This window comes from Lactuca sativa, chromosome 5, assembly GCF_002870075.4.
Source record: "Lactuca sativa cultivar Salinas chromosome 5, Lsat_Salinas_v11, whole genome shotgun sequence".
Lineage (NCBI taxonomy): Eukaryota > Viridiplantae > Streptophyta > Magnoliopsida > Asterales > Asteraceae > Lactuca > Lactuca sativa.
The window spans coordinates 280,344,369-280,363,377 of NC_056627.2; the positions used below are offsets into that span (position 1 = coordinate 280,344,369).

At 36.5% G+C, this 19,009-nt stretch overlaps 1 protein-coding gene and 1 long non-coding RNA gene across 2 annotated transcripts; both read left to right on the forward strand.

The window, feature by feature from the left end:
* Positions 1-9,939: 9,939 nt before the first annotated feature.
* Positions 9,940-14,797, forward strand: LOC122197924 (uncharacterized). Its single transcript, XM_042902119.2, has 2 exons — positions 9,940-11,353; positions 14,736-14,797. Exons 1-2 carry the CDS (start codon positions 9,940-9,942, stop codon positions 14,795-14,797), a joined length of 1,476 nt encoding a protein of 491 aa, XP_042758053.2.
* An 89-nt stretch (positions 14,798-14,886) lies between these two features.
* On the forward strand, positions 14,887-16,764 carry LOC128126301 (uncharacterized). Its single transcript, XR_008224100.1, has 4 exons — positions 14,887-15,171; positions 15,974-16,062; positions 16,180-16,268; positions 16,577-16,764. It is a non-coding gene; the product is annotated as an uncharacterized LOC128126301 (long non-coding RNA).
* The last annotated feature ends 2,245 nt before the right edge of the window (positions 16,765-19,009 follow it).

A 19,009-nucleotide genomic window follows, 5' to 3' on the forward strand; every position in this document is an offset into this window, starting at 1 on the left:
CTGGTGTCTTAGATTCAAATTCCAGAGAAGACTATACCTTCCTTCATGTTCTAATCACATCTTAAAAGGTAGCATTTCTAGCTACAAGCAACCGTCACGATACCTCTACTGATCGCTTTAATTAATTCTTCTGGCTTAAGTCAGGTGCTACATCGAACTTGGTTCTCTGAACCACGTAACATACTCATCGTATCCGGACTCAATTCGATATGACCACTAGGGTCGGAATAACAATCATCTTCTTAGTCATTACTGAAACGATAGTAACGACATATTTGAATAAAACGATATCAATTACTAGCTTCTTGGTAACCTTGTGACTTTCCTGATCCAAGCATGAGTCATGTGCTTCTGGTAGTATATGCATCTACTACCTTTCACACCTACTCATACTTGTCCCAAGTATTGTCTCGCAGTTTTCCAAGTCACCATGCAAGAAAATCACATAACAGTTTAACACATCAGATAACAAAACGAAGGCTTTATTATTTCTTGAAACTATTACATAGGTGTTCAAGTTCACCCTAGACTATGTCTCTAATAGGCTATATGATCTGATTCTATCCCCTTGGTTACTTCATGACTTGATCTTCGGGTATGAATTCCTCATCCTTGGTTCCTCGCGTTGTTTTCCGCTTCGTCGAGGATCATGTGGAATGCCCTTGTCCTTGGTGGTGTTTTTGTCCTTGCTGCTTCATTTTTCTTTGGGCAATTTCTAGAAATATGCCCTTCTTTGTTACATCCATAGCACACCTTCTTGTTGGACGCACACTTGCTGGCGTAATGCCTTGTCTTTCCACATTTGTAGCAAGTCACCTCCTCGCTACATTTCCCGAAGTGCTTCTTTTTACACTTCTCACACCACTTGGCTTCACCTCCTCCTTCTTCTTCAGTCTTTGAGAATTTCCTTTCTTTGTTGGATTTTGAAGATCCTTCATGTTTCCTTTTCTCGTCAACTTCCCTTAGGCATTGAACCGGCTAGTAGCTTCCACCAACTCAGTACTCCAGATTTTAACAGAGGAACCGCGAGAGCGGTCTTTTGTCTGTTGCTACACTCGCAACTCTCAAACATTGCCTCCATTTCAGAGATCCAGTTCATGACTTCCACCGGCGTTGGGTTTCCGGATAGACTCGGTGGTTTGGATGCCATGAAATCCTTGTATTTGCATCCACGTCCATCATTTCCTCCATCTTGGTGGTTTCGCCTAACTATCGGTGGGTTGGCTTGGTCAACCGTCCCACTGTAGTTTCCTCCTTCTGACTTCCCATCATTCATCTCGGTTTGTTCAATTGGTATCGTAAGTTCTTCTCGGTTCTGTTGAAGCAAACACCTTGTTTCCTCCATTTGGCGATCCAACATCATCTGGATCATCGCTTGTACTCCGGCCATCGTTATTGGCTCAGGTGCCACTTCTTCGACATCAGGTATTTGTTGTATCACTGGAGGTTGAGGGGGTTGGTTCCTATTTCCATTTGCGTTTACGTTTCTGCTACGGGTACTTGCCATCTTGATCTATACACCGAATAAGGTGAATCTAGATCTTTATTTAGGATAGATGTTTAAATCACCCTTATCACTCTGAAACGTTTACATGCTAGTTCTAATATCGTAGTCGTATGTTTAGAATCCTAAACACATAAGGTTTCCAGATCCGGTCGGCAACAAACCATAGATCCGAATAAATAACGGCATATAAGGCACAAAACATTTAGCACATAAAAGCATTTTAGGCATAATTCCTAAAATAAGATAGTGCTTGTGTCTATTCAGGTGTATTACCTAAATCTATTAGACACACTCCTCACAATCATTGCTTCGCATTCTAAGTTTAAGTCTAGAAATAAATCCATATTCCTAGTTCGCTTAAACTAATGCTCTGATACCAACTGTGACATCCCCATTTTCTCGGCCAGAAAAGACCGATTTTGTTTATGCTTTATAAAAATCAGAGTACCTCTTTTAATAAAAATGTTGCAGAATTTGTTCCCAGTAAAACATGATAAATACGTTATCAAGGCATTTCCAAAGAAAAGTATTTTTATTCATTTTACAACATTTGGGATGTCATCGTCAATACAGAAACATAAGCATAAACATAACTTACATTCATTATCACTAGTGAATTACATCTCCTTAATCTCTCAGTGTAATGTGACATCATAACAACACCTGTGATATAAATAAACTGAGTGGGTCAGGTTGGGAAACCTGGTGAGTACATAGGGTTTTCAACCCATAATAATATAATTATTATGTTTAAACAATCAAGCAATCAACACAATTACCCATCCCCATTATCTTCTTTATTCTTAAGGATCTACCCTAAGAATCAGCTATTTCTCGTTCACTCATTCCTAAGGAATCGACACGAAGTCCATCGTTGTCATGGTTTAAACGGGCACTAAGTCTGCATAGTCGCCATGTTTTAGGCATCAAGTCTGCATGATCACCAAGGTTTAGGCATAAAGCCTGCATGTTCACCAGGGTTTAGGCACCAAGTCTGCATGGTCACCAAGGTTTAGAGTACACCGGGTGAACACATCGTTTACAACACCTACAGGTTGCGAGCCTGCTAGTGTTCCACTGGACTGTCTAGAATAGTCCGTGGTTGTCATCCATACTCTGCTGAATGACAGGGCCATCATTTGGGAAAAAGGCTTCTCGCATCGTCCACCTCTCACCCTCACCTCACAGTCTATTGCACCTCTCAACTCATCATCCAACTCATACTCCATCTATTACATCTACCCATGTTTTACCGCAACATTATCGTAGATATAAAATACATATACATTTTAAATCATTTAAAACATGTATAAAATAGTTCATCCAACATACACAACAAGTATTCAGATAATAAGCACACATAACACATAATTTATATAAAATACTTCATATCTATGTGTAATATGAAAGTAACTATGCACTCACTTGATACGGTGGTGACTCGGTCCTCGGACAGTACTTCGTAACTCTTAAAACAATTTTCCTCAACAAAACCTAGTATCAATACCACTAAGGTTTAGTCTAACGATAACCACGACTAATTAATAGTTTTACTATTATTACTATTATATAAGCGTTAGACGATACTTATATAACTCATAATAATAGCCCAAATAATTATTTTAAGGACCTAATAACATTACTATAATTATTTGAAAGCTATATTAAAAATTGCATAGGCGTATCTCACTTACAACGAATTTTAAAGAAAACCGAGCTTTGCTCGGAGCAGCGTTTCAAAACCGAAAGACCCTTTTTCTCGAGACTTTGGGAGCCTCAGGGCTTCCTTCGGGTGCTAGGGGTTCACCTAGACTTAGGGGAGGGTTAGAAACCCTAGAGAGATCGCACAAGGAGCCTCAGGGCTTCCTTCGGGTGCTAGGGGTTCACCTAGACTTAGAGTACATTGGGCGTAGTGGACGCGTGTCGCAGCTTTTTTGGTGCATCGTCGACAGCTCAGATCGCACAAGTCAGCAGACCGCTGGGCGTACGAGCCTTGGTACGTGAGGCGTACTCAAACGCTGGGAGTCTTCGGATCACGCGGGGCGTATGTGAGGACAGGTGTCACCCATCTGAAGCGAGGCGTGGGCAACAAGGGATGGCAAAGATTTGGCCACGTCAGCAACTTCGCAATCAGCTTCGCAAATTCACACTCCGACTTCTAAAAATCATAACTCTTGCATACGAGCTCCGTTTTTGACGTTCTTTATATCCACGCGAAGTCGGGAACGTACTCTAAAACTTTCGTTTAGACTCCATCGGCTAGTTTTGTGACAACCCCAAATCTAATTCCGTTACAAATCCCATTTTCATTAACGGAACGTGTCACTATACGTTATTTTATGTAATATTTGGAACCGTCAATATCCGAATATCTAAGTTTATGCATGACTTAATATTATCATAAGAAATATAACTCGTATGTGTTAACCCCGTTTAACCTAATAGAGTTGTATTACCTTTTCTACCACTTCACCCGGGTAAAAAGTTTTAACCCAGTTAAATTTAAACATCGGGTAGCCGTGTATCGGGTGCGTTTCCCAAGACATATGCAATAGGTGTGCACAACATTTGAACACTCATTTACTACACACCCACTCTCTCTCTCTCTACTTTCTCTCTCTAGACTTGAAATCTGCCCCGATTCCGCTAATTTCCGACCTCCAAACGTAAGTACTCATCCTCTATCTTAATCTAGTCATGCTTCATTTAATTTAGGGGCCAAAAATCATAGAAATCAAGGACCATAAAGGAGTTTACGGCCTAAGAAGCTCCTTAGGCCGTAAACCCCCAAATTCATGCCCAAGACCATGTTTTTCCTTCCTTTAAGCTAGTACACTAATTAAGGCTTATGACTAGAAGGGTTTGGACATTAAAACACAAGAAAATGGTGCTTTAAAAGGAGTTTACGGCCCAAGCATGTGCTTAGGCCGTAAACACCACAAACACCCCACAAATCCATGTTTAAGGCTTCGAAAACTCTTCTAGGGTGTTTAGTAATTTAGACTTGACAACAAGGAAGGCTTAAAGGCATTAAACATCATCATTTGAACATAAAAAGTGGAGTTTACGGCCAAGGCTAAGCTTGGGCCGTAAACACCCAAACTTTTGTGTCAAACAAGCCCCTAAACTACCCTAATGCATGAAAGGAATTTATCTAAGGCCTATGGAAGTGTGTTGTACCATTAAACACTTCATTTTGACACCAAATGAAGAGTTTACGGCCAAGGATGTTCTTGGGCCGTAAACTCCCCATAAATATGTGCCAAATTGTTCCAAACTCACTATAGGGCCTTCTAGGATTTTTCTAAGCCATTTGGGACCATGTTGTACAAGTAAAACCTTCATCTTGAAGGACTTATAGGAGTTTACGGCCCAAGAACAAGTCTTGGCCGTAAACTCCCCAAAAATATCACAAATTTAGATGTTTAATCCTTCCCTCTTGGTCCAAAACACACACCACTAAATTAAGGAAGTGATATAAGGCCTTAAACATACACTTTGGGACACCACTTGAGTTTACGGCCAAGCCTAGGGGGCTTACGGCCGTAAACTCCCAATGGGTGGCTTTTAGGCCATAAACCCTAAGAAAGTGAGCTCATGGACCCTCCCATAAATCATCCATGGCCTTGTACCACTCCCGGGGACCCTCTCTAGGCCTTAAAACCCCGAAAACGACACTAGAATGTCCAAATACTATAATGAAAAGCATAAGATGATTAACTTCTTGTAAAATACATATTTCATATGACATTAGGGTCCTAAAAGGTGCTCAAGTGGTTATTTGGTACCAAACGCTCAATCGACACTTTTACCCGATATACCCGATTCACCCGATTTCCGTGATTTCAGGTGAGTTCATACCCCTTTAATGAACCTTTCAAGTGTTTTACATGTTTTAGGGGGGAGATACAAGTTGCTTATAAATGTTTATGTAAAGTTTTAAAGATCGATTTCCGAGTTACAAGGAATAATCACATGTGATTCACTACTCTTAGTTCAAATCACATGTGATTTGTCCCTATGCCTTATAAACGGGTTTCACCCTTTTTAAACTATTTTTAAACAGTGAGTCAGATAATAAATGTTCTTTTGGAAAAATACTTTTATTAAATCAATTTACTTATAAAATGTAACCACTCTGATATATTTATATAAATAAGACTTGGAGGACTTAGGACCGATATCTCGCCTTATTTCCTGTTCTTGTTTGATTGTGGGCTTAGGGTAGTAGATATCCGTCCGACTGTCGTTGATTTCTTACTTATATAATCTGTATATCAGTATGGGATACGAATATTTCTGCTTTCACTTAATGCTAAAGTCACTAACGTGCTAAGAAACATCCCCACTAAGATAACCATAATAGGTATGGTTAGGGTCGCTACCGCTACTACTCGCTAAAGTTATTAATATCTACACTATAATACTCACTATTACTAGACGATACACTAGTAAAAGAATACACTATGATCAATACTAACAGATTATTACACTATAACAATGGAGAAAACACTAAACAAACAATAATACACTAACCCGCTATGAGATACTCTATTCGCTATTCACTACGCCCGGAGTGTTCCAGCAGGAGACGACTCTACATGTATAGATCTATACGGGGCAGATGCTATTACATCCCGACTGTTAATCTCAGTCCGTGCCGTACAGGCCCAGGGATGCCACTACTTCACTATATTGTGCATGACCGGGAAGGTCATGGGATTCTCTATTATCCTCACTACCAGTAAACAAGGAATACACCAAAACTACTCTAAAATACTACACTAAATGCTATACTATATCCCGAAGTAAATAAGTATCTATCGCTAAAGGAAGCTTGCACCTCTATCATTGAATTCAGGCTTAACCTATTCTATCACATGTGTTATTTGGAGATTTGCTAATATACTTTACTATAAATGGTTTCAAAGAAATGAAGAAATGTATACTTTTCACAGATTGTCACTTAAAATGTATTTCTGGAAAAATATGGGATTTTTCTAAGTTCCTACTACTTATAAATATAAATGATACATTTTTTGCACTAATGCTTTGTATACAAAACTCACACTAAACTCTTATGAACTCACCAGCCTTATGCTGATAATCGTTTTCAAAATAACTTGTATCTTCAGGTCAAAGATAGACAGGTACAGACGCAACATTATTGGAGAAGGTGGAGCGCACAAGACCCATCTCTTATTTTTGAACTACTTTTGAGTGTTTGTTAAACATTACGCAATACACTTGTAATTCAATTCACTATATAATGCTATGGTTGTATGTTTCTTGTTTCTACTATTATGCAATTGTGATGATACTGTCCACTACGTCATCCACCCCGAAACGTATTCCGCCGTTATCGGTTTTGGGGTGTGACAAATTTTGACTTTATTTTAAAAGTTATATTATTAACCGGCCAAGACATGATTGGTCTGTTAAAAATTCATAACTTCTTCACCCGACGTCCGTTTTCGTCTGTCTTTTTATCGTTGTGCTACTATTAACGAGATCTTCGATTCTTTTTTAGGTTGTGTCGGCTAAAAACCGCTCGATCTAATATTCGAACTTCGGGCTGTACACTGCTAAGCCGAAACTTCGAAAAATCATAACTTCTTCATACGAAGTCAGATTTGGGCGTTGTTTTTATGGACACTCTCAGTTTAACGTATTCTACGACTTTCGTTTGGATCTCTAAGGCTAAATCTCACTCTATCATAAATTCACTATTTACGCTTCCCGGTATCGCGCCGGTTCCGTCGTGAAACTTTGACGAGCCATAACTTCTTCGTTATAACTCGGATTTCGGCGTTCTTTATATGTACGGAACCTTGTAACATATACTACAATTTGGTTAAGATTATTTATTCTAAATAATCTTTTGTCGATGTAACATACACTTTAGTAACCTTGTTTAATTATCATGTTTCATATGATTGTTAGTTTAAAAAATGAATATTATTAAATATTATGTTGTTTTAAACGTTTAAAGTAGATAGTTATAGTAAAATAGAATTGTAAGCGTTAAAAAAATATTATTATTTTTCGGTATGGTTTTAAGCGTTGATTTCTAACGAAATAGTTTTATAATATTTGAAGTTAAACTAAGTTTAGAATCATTTGAAAGGTATTGGAAGTGATAGGGAAGTCTTATGTGATTCCGATAAAAAAGTCAACTATCGGAATTAACGAAAATATAACGTCTAAGTTGGAAATAAGTAAATCTGATTTTATTGGAAGATCTTTTCTGGGATATTTTTATTGGAAGTTGTAAATTATCTCGTTAGAAACGTATAGGCGAAAACCTCATTGAAAACGGAGTTTCGAGTGAAAAATTATGCAAGTTTTAGTGTTTAGGGGTAAAATGGGTACCCAAACCGGGTAAAACCTGACCCAACTCGGGTTTTTACCCATTGAAACACGATTTTGAGTCATTTTTCTGCCATTTTCAGTTCCTCACCATCCCTATGGGAGATTTTCACATACATGATCAATCTTGATCAAGTTTTGAAGATTAAATCAAGATTTTGAGTGTTCTTGAAGTATCAAGTCTAGTAATCAAGGTATGAACTCTTAATTATTTGATTAACCCTTGTAATTAGTGAGTTATTAAGAGATTAGGGTTTGATCAAAGTGGGTTTACCACTGATTTAATGAAATTAGGTATGAGTTTATGTTATTAACCTAGAATCTTAAATGGAAATCAAGTAACTACATGTAAACTTGAGAATTAATCATATGGTTTAAGAGTAATTAGTGAAAATTAGTAATGAAACCCATGGTTTATACTTGAATTAGAATGGATTACTAAAATATTCAGTTTTATAATTGTAAAAGAAGATCTTGGTGATATTGATCATGAGGTTTGATCATGTAAAGGGTAAAATGAAATTATAAACGGTATAATTGTCTTGTTTTTGTAAAAATCACCAAACATTGTAGAAAAATCGTATGGAGATGTGCTATATATCCCTGGAAAGCTGAGAATGTCTACTTTGATTTTTGTTTTAATACCAAAATCTAATTCCGGACTTAAGATGGGTGAAAACAGCTATATGTTCAGTGCAACAAGGCTGAATTTTGACAGCTTTGGGACATTTTGACAGCTTTAGGATACTGTTTTGTAAAATTCATAGTAAATTATAGAAAAACCATAAAAATGTGAGGTCAGTGGCATTAGAAAGATATAAGAGTCTATTTTGTTAATATTTATAATTTATTAGTTATTTTGACATTTAAGAAGGGTAAAACAAATCTGCAAGTGACAGCTATACAAAGAACAAAAACTAAAATTTCTAAATTGAAAACAACATAACTTGAGAGTAGTTAAGTAATTGCTTATGAAATTTGAAATATGAACTCCAGGGGTATAATTGAAGGTTTTAGAGGCCTGAGGATGGTGTAATTTCATCAGAAAAAAGAGTAATTTTATCGCAACATTCGGTTACAGCATAGTGAGTTCAATATAGGGACAATTATATGTTATGTGTTATATTTGCAATGTGCTTTCTTGTTTTATTGATCTAAGTGGTTATTACTTGATATTGATTTTGATGCCTTTGGCCATGTAGAGCATGACTCGTATCACTTTGGTAAGGGCTTTGTGCCTTTGACCATGTAGAGCATGACTCGTATCACTTTGGTATTGGCTTCAGGCTAGGTAGGGCTGAAAGTCTGTATATTCTAGCAACATGATTAAAAGGGATTGTGTTTTATGTGCCTCTTGGGCTGGAATTTATGATTCTTATGATCCTAAATTATTGTGTCTTATTGATTGTAATCCCTTGAATCTAACCGTTTATTGATTTGGAAAGCCCTTCATTTGATACATATATAAGCGTTTGTTGTCCTTTGTTTCTTTTTTGTTCCTGTCATATTGTTATGCATATGGCATAGCGTTATATTGCATCTAATTTTGAAATCACTAAGCGACGCCCGCTTATCCCTTTCAGTGTTTAACTATTTCAGGTGATAAGCATCCAGAGTAAACAGGCTTTGTTGGAGGACTTATAGTAGTTGACACTACTACGTTTTTACTTGGTATACATATATGTATATGGATTATAAATTCCTGGGTAGTTATGTGTTTATACAACTAGTTATGAAACTTTGTAAAAACTCTTTTAGTTGGTTTGTATCCATGCTTTTGTAGACCACTAGTGTGAATTATAATTATGAATATGCATGTAGCATGTTTGCCTTTATGGTCATTTTAGTGAATGGGGTCTTTCAATCATTGTATCAGAGCACGAGTTTACGTGAACTAAATACCACGAACTGGTATTTAGACTTAAACTGTTGGAAGTTCGATATATGAACATATTCATTGTCCATATATGGATACAAACCATTGGAAAGACTTAAGTGGGGTGTTGGGTAATGATAAATCCTTATATTCTTACGTGTTATGTTACTCCAAATTTTTCAGAGCAATGACTGAGCACGAGGGTAGTCATACACCAGATGTGGGTGGAGATCTTCATCTTAATGAGGGAGATACTCCAATATCCCCTCGTGAGGCGCGAATTTTGGATAAACTTACTGGTGTTATTCGACAAACTCTCGAACAACACAAAAGGGATAGTGATAAGGGTAAAGAGAAAGCCACCGGAGAGTCTTCAAGAGAGAAAGCGAAACGTCCCTCATTCAAAACTTTCAAGAGTAGTGGTGCTACAGAGTTTTCAGGTGTCCTTGATCCCATTGTTGTTCTTACCTGGATCCAGAACACAGAAAAAGTATTTCGTATCTCCCATGTGGTTAATGAAGACAAGGCTAACTATGCTTCTGCAATGCTCATTGGAGAAGCCTTAGTTTGGTGGGAAGCGACATTTGAAGCTCTTAACGAGTATGACCAGGAGAATTTATCTTGGGAGATGTTTAAAATCCGCTTTCTAGGAAAATATTGTCCTCTAGATATGAGGGGAAGACTGGAGAAGGAGTTTCTCGAACTTAAGCAGGGAGGAATGACTGTGACCGAATATGAAACTCAATTCAATCAAAGGGCACGGTTTGCTGTGAAGTATATCCCGACCGAAGACGATAAAAGTCAGTTATTCATGGAAGGGTTACGGTATGAAATCCGTGATTTTGTGATCAACCGGGATATTCTATCATTCGATAAAGCTGTTGAGTATGCCCGAAAGCGCGAGCATGACTTAGAGATACGTGGTGCCACTCTTTCTGTCCCGAAGCATCCACGTGTTGATCGAACTGTTTCTGTTTCAACTATTCCATCGGCTCAATCTGATCCTAGCACAAAAGTACATTCTCAGAGCGCCTTTCGTGGTCGCGGTCGACCACAATCTTTTTCTCTTCAGTCGAGAGCTCCACCACCATGCCAGAAATGTGGAAAGAGCCACCAAGGTCAATGCAGGGTAGGAAAAGGACCGGTGATTTGCTATGGATGCGGAGAAACAGGTCATATGAAGCCCGTTTGCCCGATGAGGAATGTTACATGTTATGCTTGCGTTGTTACTGGCCATAGAAAGCGTTTTTGCCCAACTCTTACCAGCCAAATGGTGGGAAGCCAAGCTTCCGTTCAACAACCGGTGGGTACTTTAACCCAAAAGGAGGAGGTGCCAAAGGCTAAATGTCGTGCATTCCAGATTACCCCAGAGGAGGCACGCGAGGACCCGAATGTGGTGACTGGTACATTTCTCGTCAATTCTAGACCTGCTCACATCTTATTTGATTCTGGTGCCTCAGATTATTTTGTGTCTCGTGAATTTGCGCGATCTTTTCAAATTGCTTGCTATGCACTCGCCCAACCATTTCATGTAGATACCGCGGGAAGTGTATCATTACTTGTTGATAAAGTCTATAGAGATTGTGTCATAGAAATTGAAGGTTATAATTTTCTTGCCAATTTGATTCCTATCTCCCTACCCAACTTTGATATCATTCTCGGCATGGACTGGTTGTCAAAGAAACATGCAGAACTCTTGTGCTATGAAAAGATAGTACACATTCCTATTGAAGGGGAGAATCCTATATATGTTTATGGTGAACAAAGAATCTTAAAAATAATCTCTATCCTTAAAGCTCGTAAATTCATATCGAAGGGGTGTTCTATCTATCTGGCCTACTCAGTTGATGTCTCAAAAGAGGAGAAGAAAACGGTAAATGATGTTCCCGTTGTTAATGAATATCCTGATGTTTTCCCCGATGACTTGCCTGGCCTTCCTCCGGATAGGCAAGTAGAATTCCGAATTGACCTTGTGCCTGGTGCTGCTCCGATTGCAAAGACTCCTTATCGTCTCGGGCCAACAGAGATGAAAGAAATGATGATCCAACTACAGGAATTACTTGACAAAGGCTTTATCCGACCGAGTACCTCTCCCTGGGGTGCTCCGGTATTGTTTGTCAAGAAGAAGGACGGATCAATGCGGATGTGCATTGATTACGTGAGCTGAATAAGGTGACTATCAAAAACAAGTACCCACTACCTCGCATTGATGATTTATTTGATCAACTTCAGGGTGTTAGCTATTTCTCGAAGATTGATTTGAGATCTGGATATCATTAGTTGAAAGTTCACGAGCAAGATGTACCGAAGACTGCTTTTCGTACTCGATATGGGCATTATGAATTCCTTGTAATGCCGTTTGGTTTAACAAATGCTCCTGCTGTATTCATGGATATGATGAATCGGGTATGTCGCCCAATGCTCGATAAATCAGTCGTCGTATTCATTGACGATATTCTAATCTATTCCAAGTCTGAAGCTGATCATGCCATTCATATTCGTGCGGTATTAGAACTTCTTCGAAAGGAGAAACTATATGCTAAATTCTCGAAATGTGAATTCTGGCTTCGCCAAGTTCAATTTCTTGGCCATGTTATTTCTAGTGATGGTGTATCTGTAGATCCTATCAAAATTGAAGCCATTCAAAATTGGGAAGTGCCCCGTAATGCTTCCGAAATTCGTAGTTTCTTGGGTCTCACGGGATATTACCGAAGATTCATTAAAGACTTTTCTCGTATAGCCGTACCGCTCACGAGTCTTACAAGGAAGGATGCAAAGTTCGAATGGGGTGAAGCCCAAGAAAAAGCTTTCTCAACTCTAAAAGATCTTTTGACTCATGCTCCAATCTTATCACTCCCAGAAGGTGATGATGATTTCTCCGTATACAACGATGCTTCAAGATTGGGACTCGGTTGTGTGTGGATGCAACATGGCAAAGTGATAGCTTATGCCTCAAGACAACTGAAAGATTATGAAAAGAATTATCCCACTCATGATCTCGAACTCGCTGTAGTGGTATTTGCCCTAAAACTTTGAAGGCATTATCTTTTTGGTACAAAATGTCAATTATTTACCGACCACAAAAGTCTCAAGTACATATTCAGTCAGCAAAATTTGAATATGAGACAACAACGAGCCATGGAGCTGATCAAAGATTATGACTGTGAAATCCTATATCATCCTGGAAAAGCCAACGTAGTTCCCGATGCAGTTAGCAGAAAAGTTTATCGTAATAGTATGTGTTATGCTATTACTCATACCACAGTAAAATTCACTATTCTAGATGAACTAGAGAAATGGCAAGAAGAGGCCCTAAAGCCAGAAAATGTGAAGAAAGAAGGGATGATACATTATAATGATGCTTTACTTGATGATCCGCGAGGATTAAAAGTATTCAAGAATCGGCTATGGATTCCAAAGATTGGTGGATTCAGACAGAAGATTTTAGATGAAGCCCATAAATCTAAACTTTCAATACATCCTGGTACAAGTAAAATGTACTATGATGTAAGAGCTGATTATTGGTGGCCTGGATTAAAGAGAGACATTGGAAGATATGTACAGGAATGCTTAGTATGCTTACAAGTCAAAGCAGAGCACCAAAAGCCTTATGGAACCCCAGAAAGTCTTAGTGTTCCTGTATGGAAATGGGAAGAACTATCCATGGATTTTATTACCAAATTGCCAAAGACTGCTAGACAGCATGATAGCATTTGGGTAATTGTCGACCACCTGACTAAAAGTGCTCATTTTCTTGCCATGCGTGAAACGGCTCCAATGGAGAAATACGCACAAGTATACTTGGATGAAATTGTTGCAAGACACGGTGTGCCACTAAAGATCATTTCCGATCGTGATACTCGCTTCACTTCACACTTTTGGGCAAGTATGCAACGTGAAATGGGATCTCGAGTTGCTCTCAGCACAGCTTATCATCCCCAGACAGATGGTCAGACGGAGAGAACAATCCAAACCGTAGAAGATATGCTTCGTGCATGTGTCTTGGAGTTCGGTGGTAACTGGGGTAAATACTTACCTCTTGTCGAATTTTCGTATAATAACAGTTACCACGCTTCAATCAAAATGCCACCATATGAAGCATTATATGGTCGCAAATGTCGTACGCCATTGTGTTGGCGAGACATAGGACAAAAGATCCTTGGAGGCCCTGAAATGATTCAAGACACCACCGACAAGATTCAAATTGTACGAGAAAGAATGAAAGCGGCCCAGGATCGACAAAAGTCCTATACAGAAAAGAGGAGACAGCCCATAGAATTCCAGGTGGGTGATTTCGTAATGCTAAAAGTATCCCCGTGGAAAGGCATTATGCGATTTGGGAAGAAAGAAAAACTAAGCCCTAGATTTGTTGGTCCTTTCAAAATCATCCAGAGAGTTAGTAAACAAGCATACCGCTTGGAATTGTCAGAAGATTTGGCAGGTATTCATGATGTGTTTCATGTGAGCTATCTACGCAAATGCTTGAGCATCTATGATGAGACAGTTCCATTATCCGAGGTGAAATTGGATAATAAGTTAAGATATGTAGAAGAACCAGAAGAGATTATAAATGAGAGAACGGTTGATCTGCGTAATAAAGAAGTGGAGTTAGTGCTTGTCAAGTGGAAACATCATCGAGGCCCAAATTATACTTGAGAAAATAAGAATGAGATAAGAGAAAAATATCCCCGCTTGTTTAAATCGTCGTGATTTCGGGGACGAAATCCTCAAAAGGAGGAGGTATTTGTAACATACACTTTAGTAACCTTGTTTAATTATCATGTTTCATATGATTGTTAGTTTAAAAAATGAATATTATTAAATATTATGTTGTTTTAAACGTTTAAAGTAGATAGTTATAGTAAAATAGAATTGTAAGCGTTAAAAAATATTATTATTTTTCGGTATGGTTTTAAGCGTTGATTTCTAACGAAATAGTTTTATAATATTTGAAGTTAAACTAAGTTTAGAATCATTTGAAAGGTATTGGAAGTGATAGGGAAGTCTTATGTGATTCCGATAAAAAAGTCAACTATCGGAATTAACGAAAATATAACGTCTAAGTTGGAAATAAGTAAATCTGATTTTATTGGAAGATCTTTTCTGGGATATTTTTATTGGAAGTTGTAAATTATCTCGTTAGAAACGTATAGGCGAAAACCTCATCGAAAACGGAGTTTCGAGCGAAAAGTTATGCAAGTTTTAGTGTTTAGGGGTAAAATGGGTACCCAAACCGGGTCAAACCCGACCCAACTCGGGTTTTTACCCATTGAAACACGATTTTGAGTCATTTTTCTGCCATTTTCAGTTCCTCACCATCCCTATGGGAGATTTTCACATACATGATCAATCTTGATCAAGTTTTGAAAAATAAATCAAGATTTTGAGTGTTCTTGAAGTATCAAGTCTAGTAATCAAGGTATGAACTCTTAATTATTTGATTAACCCTTGTAATTAGTGAGTTATTAAGAGATTAGGGTTTGATCAAAGTGGGTTTACCACTGATTTAATGAAATTAGGTATGAGTTTATGTTATTAACCTAGAATCTTAAATGGAAATCAAGTAACTACATGTAAACTTGAGAATTAATCATATGGTTTAAGAGTAATTAGTGAAAATTAGTAATGAAACCCATGGTTTATACTTGAATTAGAATGGATTACTAAAATATTCAGTTTTATAATTGTAAAAGAAGAGCTTGGTGATATTGATCATGAGGTTTGATCATGTAAAGGGTAAAATGAAATTATAAAGGGTATAATTGTCTTGTTTTTGTAAAAATCACCAAACATTGTAGAAAAATCGTATGGAGATGTGCTATATATCCCTGGAAAGCTGAGAATGTCTACTTTGATTTTTGTTTTAATACCAAAATCTAATTCCGGACTTAAGATGGGTGAAAACAGCTATATGTTCAGTGCAACAAGGCTGAATTTTGACAGCTTTGGGACATTTTGACAGCTTTAGGATACTGTTTTGTAAAATTCATAGTAAATTATAGAAAAACCATAAAAATGTGAGGTCAGTGGCATTAGAAAGATATAAGAGTCTATTTTGTTAATATTTATAATTTATTAGTTATTTTGACATTTAAGAAGGGTAAAACAGATCTGCAAGTGACAGCTATAGAAAGAACAAAAACTAAAATTTCTAAATTGAAAACAACATAACTTGAGAGTAGTTAAGTAATTGCTTATGAAATTTGAAATATGAACTCCAGGGGTATAATTGAAGGTTTTAGAGGCCTGAGGATGGTGTAATTTCATCACAAAAAAGAGGAATTTTATCGCAACATTCGGTTACAGCATAGTAAGTTCAATATAGGGACAATTATATGTTATGTGTTATATGTGCAATGTGCTTTCTTGTGTTATTGATCTAAGTGGTTATTACTTGATATTGATTTTGATGCCTTTGGCCATGTAGAGCATGACTCGTATCACTTTGGTAATGGCTTTGTGCCTTTGACCATGTAGAGCATGACTCGTATCACTTTGGTATTGGCTTCGGGCTAGGTAAGGCTAAAAGTCTGTATATTCTAGCAACATGATTAAAAGGGATTGTGTTTTATGTGCCTCTTGGGCTGGAATTTATGATTCTTATGATCCTAAATTATTGTGTCTTATTGATTGTAATCCCTTGAATCTAACTGTTTATTGATTTGGAAAGCCCTTCATTTGATACATATATAAGCGTTTGTTGTCCTTTGTTTCTTTTTTGTTCCTGTCATATTGTTATGCATATGGCATAGCGTTATATTGTATCTATTTTTGAACTCACTAAGCGACGCCCGCTTATCCCTTTCAGTGTTTAACTATTTCAGGTGATAAGCATCCAGAGTAAACAGGCTTTGTTGGAGGACTTATAGTAGTTGACACTACTACGTTTTTACTTGGTATACATATATGTATATGGATTATAAATTCCTGGGTAGTTATGTGTTTATACAACTAGTTATGAAACTTTGTAAAAACTCTTTTAGTTGGTTTGTATCCATGCTTTTGTAGACCACTAGTGTGAATTATAATTATGAATATGCATGTAGCATGTTTGCCTTTATGGTAATTTTAGTGAATGGGGTCTTTCAGTCGAAAAGTCTTTTTCGACCCCTATTATCTTTAAATTGAGTAGCTCAGATCTACGGGCGTTACATTTGAGTCATCAGTCGTCCTCACGTCATGAGCACTTATGCCTCACGTCGTGAGACCTCATCAGGATGCAGTCAAATGGCCAACCATTAGTCACGACGTGACCATCAAACCTCACTTCGTGACCCCTCCAGAAATTATAAATTTAGGGAATTAAAATACCTCAAGGATCTGCATGTTACACTTTCGTCCAAAATCCAGATCTAGTCCTCAAATGATGTCCTTAATCATAAAGTTTCCAACTTTAAGATCTTGCATTGATATTAAGTGCTTAATATAAAAAACACTAACTTCCTAACTCATTAAGACATCCTAGTCCATGCATGAAGGAAAACTAGAGACCAAGATTACACTTTTATGATTCTAAACACTGCAAAACATCTGAAAGGACAACTCAAATGAATTAGAGTAACCCATACTCAAATACATCAAGCTTATGGGACCAAAATGAACAAAATCCATGGCTAATAAAGATCTAAGTAAAACTTCATCAAGATCAAAGCTTTTTACCTCCAAGTGGTGCAAAATAGTGATGTGTTTCTGGATCCAAAGCGCCTCAAGCTTCCAAGATGCTTTCCTTTCCTTCTCTTTCCTCTAAGAACACCAAAACACACACCAATGGCTCAACGATGCTCTCAAAATGGATTAGGTTTTTACAAGGTTCGATATAAGGGGTGGAGGCTGATGAAAGAAAGAGTTTTGAGGCTATAAGCGTGTTTAAATAGTGCACAAACCCTAAATATTAGGGTTTTGGTCCAGGCCACGTACACCCAACGTACGAGAAGTATGCCCAACGTAGGTGATGAAACATGTTTTCTCTATAAAAAAATACTATAAGGGACCAATTTGCAAACAAATTTATGTACCAAAGGCATATTTGAACATACTTGAATATCAAGATGTTACATATAACATATTTAACTTTATGTAATTATTATTTTTGTTAGATTTAAAGATTTCAAACACTATTATTTTTTGCAATAAACAAAGCAAAAAAAATTACTATTCCAGAACGTTTCTCCGGAATACTACTCCGGTAACCCTGAGGTGGTTCTGGAATGACATTTTCTGGACGAAACGATTATTTTCTAATAAATTATATAATTTGGTTACTTTTTTTTTTCTTTCAAAAATATCATTTATGTAGGTTAGATTACCAAATTATTGTTTGAAAAAATCAGTTAAACGTAAATTATTATTGTATCCTATGTTTCATGTATTACTTTTTTTTCATCACCAAATATACTTAAACATATGATAACTTATCCAAAATGAATTTATATCATTTTCTATGGCTTCACATTTTATAACTTTTAAACATTATCTATTTTGTAACATATGTTAATTTAACTATTGTTAACATAAAATTTTCTTATAAAAGATACTTTTTTATGTTATTGACTTAAGTTCTTAAAAAAAAATATGACAAAAAACTAAATTTTTATATGTAAATAAACAAATTGTATAAAAATATGTTTTTTTTTAACATTTTATATCATTATATGTATAAATAGAATCTGTTGAACATTAAAAAAAAAATTATTTATCAAATTATTTTGTTTTGGTATCATATAAGTTAATCAAAACATTTTTTATTAAAGTTTTTTTTTTGACATTACATACGTATCGGGTATTTTGATTATTTTAACTTGTTTCTTTGAATTATTTTGTCATTGGGATTAAAAAGTTTGGACTATTTAAATGTATTGGGCATTCTGATTAGTTTAAAATGGAAAATCTATAGAAAAATTTCAATATTTTAGAAATTTTTTTAATATAGTCTTAAATTTTAACTTTTGAATATAAAATTCCCAACTTTTTAACTTTTTGAATAGAAAAGCCCAAGAAACAATTTAATTTATTCACTTTAATCTTTTTTGACCTGTTCAGCAGGTCATAGAACCAAATCGTTAATTTTTCCAAAATAATAAGACTTTTCTACCGATTTTTTCAAAACTTATATATAATATATAAACGTACTTTTTACGTACTTATATATATATATATATATATATATATATATATATATATATATATATATATATATTTACGTACTTTTGTAGTTTTTCAGTTTTTATATGCATATGTTTACGTATTTTATGTATTTT

Coding starts and splice junctions, on each gene's coding strand:
- LOC122197924 (XM_042902119.2), top strand. CDS start 9,940: ATGACTGAGCACGAGGGTAGTCATACACCAGATGTGGGTGGAGATCTT. Junction 11,354..14,735: donor TTGTGTCATAGAAATTGAAG/GTTATAATTTTC, acceptor ATCATTTGAAAG/GTATTGGAAGTGATAGGGAA.